This window comes from Bufo bufo, chromosome 11 (genome assembly GCF_905171765.1).
Source record: "Bufo bufo chromosome 11, aBufBuf1.1, whole genome shotgun sequence".
NCBI classification, from domain to species: Eukaryota; Metazoa; Chordata; class Amphibia; order Anura; family Bufonidae; genus Bufo; species Bufo bufo.
The window spans coordinates 34,353,150-34,358,843 of NC_053399.1; the positions used below are offsets into that span (position 1 = coordinate 34,353,150).

General features: G+C 53.4%; 1 protein-coding gene across 3 annotated transcripts; it reads left to right on the top strand.

Annotated features, from left to right (window-relative positions):
• Window positions 1–277: 277 nt before the first annotated feature.
• Window positions 278–5,464, top strand: LOC120981670 (translation initiation factor IF-2-like). Of its 3 annotated transcripts, XM_040411286.1 has the most exons (3): window positions 279–1,263; window positions 3,736–3,816; window positions 4,739–5,464. In XM_040411286.1, the coding sequence occupies exons 1-3, from the start codon at window positions 369–371 to the stop codon at window positions 5,332–5,334; spliced, it is 1,572 nt and encodes a 523-aa protein (XP_040267220.1). In that variant the 5' UTR covers window positions 279–368; the 3' UTR covers window positions 5,335–5,464. The 3 variants fall into 3 exon arrangements, with proteins under 3 accessions (XP_040267221.1, XP_040267220.1, XP_040267219.1); XM_040411287.1 differs by lacking the exon at window positions 3,736–3,816 and having other exon boundaries at window positions 278–1,263; XM_040411285.1 differs by lacking the exon at window positions 279–1,263 and having other exon boundaries at window positions 1,272–3,816.
• The last annotated feature ends 230 nt before the right edge of the window (window positions 5,465–5,694 follow it).

The following is a 5,694-nucleotide window of genomic DNA, read 5'->3' on the forward strand; positions in this document are numbered from 1 at the left end:
TATCCCAAATGGTTGTGTACGGACAAGAAACAGTTAACATTGGTAGCGTTAGCCTAGTCTTCTGGGTGATGGGCTGGTCTCACACCCTTGCTAGCAGAGGGTCTTAGCTTAGCACAGCTAGAAGAAAGTGAGGCCGGACGAAGCGGCACGCTTCAGGGGAGGCCGGCATGAGAGGTTTTGTGAGCAAGGGTCAGGGAAGGTAAGGGTTAAGTGGATGAGTGCAGGAAAAGGGGGGAGGAGCTAGAAAGGGGCGGGGAGCGGCAGGCTGAAGTAGTGGTGAGGCAGGTCAGCGCCCGCCATTTTAGGAGCAGAGAGCCAGCATCTGGCAGAGAGCCAACATCTTCTGAACTGCAGCATCGGATTCAGCAATGGCAGAAGCAGTGGAGGTGATGCTGCGGCGCTTGAGGGAAGCGGCGGACACCAGGGGCAGCGACTGGCTGGAGCAGCAGGTGACCGCATTGCTAGGGGGGGCGGAGGTGGGTACGTCTAGCCCTACTCCAGCAGCTACACGGCCGCGGCGGGTACGGCCGCCGGCGCGCCTGAGCCCTGATTTACCCCCCCGGGTCCGGCGCCGTGTCAGGAGCCCCACAAGGGACCCTCCACGCCGGGAGCATTCTAAGGCTACTGCGGCCTCCCGGCGTGGGAGGAATCCATATGTCCGGCGGGACCCTCCAGAGGCTGTGGGGCCTCCCCCTCAGCCCATCGCGCCAGCAACAGGGGAGTCAGGACCTGGTTCTGCAGGATCCCCTCCTGTCCCCAGGAGTCGGAGGCCTGCTCAGCGTGGGAGAGGTAGTGGCAGCAGAGGCAGCAGCGGGGCTGCGCGGTCGGCCAGGGCGGCCCGGCGCAGGCCCTTACAGGATGAGCCCCTTTCAGTGGCACACGAGGCTGCGCCTGTAGGTGCCAGGGACGGGCGCAGGCCTTGCCATGATGCGCTTCTTACAGAGGAGGAGGACGAGGCTGTTCTGGACGGCTCCCCGCCCCAGAGCAGGCCTTTTGGGCATGAAGACAGGCGTGCAGATGCTTATATGGAGGACAGGGAGTTGCGCAGGCCATTTCCTGAGGGCGGACAGTTCGCTACTGGTCCTGACACCGTTGAGGACAGAGGGCGTCCCGGAGCCATCCCTAACGCACCCAGCAGTGATCCGGCTGGGGTGCTGCCGGCGAACAGCGCAAGTACCCATCAAAGGAACGTCGTGGATCCAGGAGTCGTCCGTCAGGAATCAGGACCTGCGGCTGCCGGGTTCACAGCACCCGGGCAGCTAGGTGAGACATCACTGGGAACACTGTTATCTATATTTAATGTGGCGCCTGGGGCGGGGGGGAGCAATAGTGCTATTATCGGTGGTTTGGGGCGCTTGCTGTGTGGTTTAGCTGGGGTTAGTCAGGATAGGGGGGCAACGGGGGCTACCCCCTTAGCAGCGTGGGGGTTGGGGGCAGAAAATAGCAATGTACCGGCGACCGCTAACAATAGTAATGTAGCAGTGGCCAATAGCACGGGTGTAGCCGAATCAGTGTCAGTGCAGACGCAGGCGGGAGGTGAGGAGGATAGGCCCAGATTAGATGACGCCGCAAAAGGGGAGGTGTATGTTTGCTTTGAGGGTCCCCTGGGAGCGCATTTGAAAACGGAGGTGCGTGAGAAAATTTGGAAGGGAGAGTATATAGAAATTTTTTCGCTGCTTCCGTTGGAGCGGTTCAACCTTGATGTGGTAAAAAAGGATGGAGTAAGAAAGGAGGATGATGATAAGCGTCGCTATCGCCTTATCCCTAGGTCATTTAGTAATTGGCTACAGGCCTTTGCTATTTTGGCAAGTGTGATTGGGGAGAAGAGTCCGGAATGCTGTTCCCCTTTATTTTGCTATCTGGATGCTATTGGGGAAGCCTATAGAGTGTATGGGGGTTCCGGGTGGTTACGGTATGACGAGCAGTTTCGTCAGAGGAAAGCGGTCCGTCCTAATATGAGATGGGACCATAAGGACATTGCGTTATGGATGAGGGTGACAGCGCCAGGTAGGAGTGGTCAGTCCTTTCGGAGTGAGTCAGGGGTTGGGGTACAGCAAGGTACAGGGACGCCCCCAGTTGGAAGAGGATACTGCTTCCTTTTCAATGAGGGAAGTTGCAAATTCGGCCAAAAATGCAAATTTAGGCATGAATGTTCCGTGTGTGGCGGGGGCCATGGGGCTAGCAGATGTTTTAGAGGGGGTAGACAAAGGGGGGGGGATAGTTTTGCAAAAGGGGCAGACCCCAGTGCGAGTGGAAAGGATGGTGGGGCATCTAAATAGATATCCGAACCAGGAGTTAGCTGAATTTTTGTATTCAGGGTTTAAGTTCGGTTTTCATATACCTTCACACCCGTTACCAGTCTTAGAGAAGCGGAAGAATTTGCGCTCGGCATTGCAGTTCCCGGACATAGTGACAGGAAAGTTAGCTAAAGAGGTTTCCCTAGGGAGGATGGATGGTCCGTTTGTTACATCACCCATCAGTAACTTGCGAGTTTCCCCCTTGGGTTTGATCCCTAAGAAGGAGCCTAATAAATTTAGGCTCATCCACCATTTATCATTCCCTAAGGGTGCGTCGGTCAATGAGGGCATTGACCCGGAACTTTGTTCTGTGGTTTATGCCTCCTTTGATGCGGCTGTGGAGTGGGTAAGGAAGCTGGGTCCGGGTACCCTGTTGGCAAAATGTGACATTGAAGCGGCATTTCGGTTGTTGCCAGTTCACCCGGATAGTTTGTATTTACTGGGTTGTTTTTGGAATGGCGCTTATTTTGTGGATAGGTGTTTGCCAATGGGCTGTTCAATATCGTGTGCATATTTTGAGCGTTTCAGTTCTTTTCTGGAGTGGGTGGTGGTTCAGGAATCAGGTTGTCACTCTGTCATTCATTATTTGGATGATTTCCTGTGTTTGGGGCCGGGGGGATCCAGGGTTTGTTCGTTGTTGTTATCCACATTACAGTCTGTTTTTGAGTGTTTTGGAGTCCCGTTAGCGGTGGACAAAACGGTGGGGCCGGCTACTGAGCTAAGTTTTTTGGGTATTGTCATAGATACACAGCGGATGGAGTGTAGGCTACCAGTAGACAAAGTGTCAGATTTAAGAACAGAGGTGGCGGCGGCATTGACAGCAAAAAAGATTCGTCTGCGGGACCTGCAGTCTTTGTTGGGCAAATTAAATTTTGCATGCAGAATCCTACCTATGGGCCGCATTTTTAGTAGGAGGTTGGCTTCGGCGACAGGAGGGGTGGTGTCTCCCCACCATTTTATTAGACTAGGCAGGGAGTTGAAAGGGGATTTGAAAGTTTGGGATTCCTTTTTAAAACAGTTTAATGGCAGAGCATTAGTTATGGGGGGGGTGGTTGATGCGTTTGATTTCGAATTGTTTACGGATGCTGCGGGTGGAGCGGGTTTTGGGGCGTACTGTGAAGGGCAGTGGTGTGCGGGTCGGTGGCCTGAGTCCTGGGTACGAAAAGGGTGGGTAAAAAACGTGGCATTGTTGGAACTCTTCCCCATTGTGTTGGCAGTCACGCTCTGGGGGGAGAAGTTTCGGCACAAGAAGGTTCGTTTCCATTGTGACAACTTGGGAGTTGTGCAAGCCATCAACAGGGTAACGGCTTCTTCCCCCCCAGTTATTTGCCTATTGCAGCAGTTGGTTCTCCGGTGTTTGTCCCTTAATGCTTGGGTGTTTGCGGTGCATGTGCCTGGTTCCTCTAACTGTATAGCTGACGCACTTTCTCGTTTTCAGTGGGAGCGGTTTCGCCAGCTGGCCCCGGAGGCGAGTCAGGTCGGATTGGTGTGTCCAGAGTCGTTGTGGGAGATCCTGGAGGTACCGTAGCTTGTCTGTTGCAGGCATCATTGAGTGAAGGCACGTGGAGGATGTACGATAGGGCTTGGAGTAGGTGGCAGCAGTGGTGTAATGACCTAGGGGTCGAGGTACTGGACGGGGAAATTCCGTTGTTACTGTTCATTGGCCACGTGAAGGATCAAGGTTGGTCGGTTGCCAAGATCAATGGTTGCATGGCAGGCTTGGCTTTCGGATTCAAGTTGCGGAATTCCCCGGACATTACTAAGTCCTTTTTGGTCCGACAAATTTTGAAGGGTTATAGAAGGTTTCAGCGTGTCAAAGATTCCCGCCTACCGGTGTCCTTTTCGTTATTGTTACAGTTAGGGGAGCAGGTAGCTGGAGTGTGTCGCTCGGCTTGGGAGGTGAGCTTATTTAGACTAGCCTTTGCTCTGGCTTTTTTCGGAGCCTTTCGTTTAGGGGAGTTAGTGTGTGCAAGTGTGCAGCGGGAAGGGGGTCTGAGGAGTGAGGATGTAACGTTATATGACGACAGGGTGCTGATTTATCTGAGATTTTCAAAGACGGATCAGGAGGGGAGGGGTCATTTAGTCTCATTGTTTGAGGTGCCAGGATGTCTATTGTGTCCAGTACGGTGTTTGCGGGATTTTCAAGGAAGGGCAGGGGTCGCGGCAGGACCGATTCTCAGACACGAGGATGGCTCCTTTTTATCACGATTTCAATTTATAGCGGTATTCAAGAAATGTTTGCGTAATCTAGGAATGGACTCTGGCAAGTTTACGGGTCATTCCTTCAGGATAGGTGCTGCCACGGAGGCTGCTCGCTTGGGGGTGCGAGATGAAGTGATTAAGCGTATTGGGAGGTGGGAGTCGGAGCGTTTTCGGCTGTATGTGCGTTTAGGGGCAGTTTAAGGCTGTGTCTAACCATGTTTGTCTCGTTCTTTTTTCAGGTGATGCCCCGTTATTAGTTTGGATCCTGGGCCATTCGTTCGTGTTCTGGGGGGCATTACGAGCGGATGTTCGGCAGAATGGGCGGCAGCTGGGGTTTGATCGGGGGACAGCCATAGTAAGATGGATCGGACGCAGAGGTATGGTGTGGGGTAATGTTTTGCAGGAGGTTCATCGGCAAGCCAGGTTAGATAGAGTCCCAGATATCTTGGTGTTGCATGTTGGGGGAAATGACCTAGGGGTCCGACCTTGCAGAGAGTTGATCAGGGATATACGTTTTGAATTTTTGCGTTTGTGGTCCCTCTTCCCGTCAGTTGTCACTGGGTGGTCGGACATTGTCCCCAGGAAGGTCTGGAGGGAGGCGAGATCGGTTGAAAGGCTGAATAAGGCTAGGATTAAGCTGAACAGGGTGATTGGGCGGTTCTGTGCCAAACATGGGGCGGTGGTGGTGAGGCACCCCGAGTTGGAAGCAGGAACAGGAGGCTTTTGGAGACAGGATGGAGTCCACCTCAATGCGGTGGGCATTGATTTGTGGTCACTGGACTTGCAGGGAGGTATTGAAACAGCCCTCCGGGTGTGGCGGAACGCGCGAGCTTAAGGGCTGTCAAGCTGCGCGTTGTTGGCGGGGGGAGGTCATAGAAGCTGGGGCTACTGGATGGTAACGGTGAATGAGAGGGCCTCAATGGTGGGGCTGGACTCTCAGAGTTGGGGCACCTGGTTGGCTTGGTATGGCGTCCGTCAGTTGGTGTCCCCGAGCTTGTGGTACGCGGCTGGGGGCAAGATGGAATTGCCGTGGTGGTTTGTGGTCGTTTAAGGTGCAGTTAGGCGGCTTCTAGGACCCCCCCTCGTCAGTTAGACATGTATATATTTATATATATATGTCATTGTTATATCAAGTGTTATGTTTATTCATGTTATTTATATTATTTAATAAAAGACGGCTGCTGTGGCCGATTTA

Excerpts from the sequence above, each read along its gene's own strand:
- LOC120981670 (XM_040411285.1), top strand. The coding sequence starts at position 2,104 with ATGAGGGAAGTTGCAAATTCGGCCAAAAATGCAAATTTAGGCATGAAT.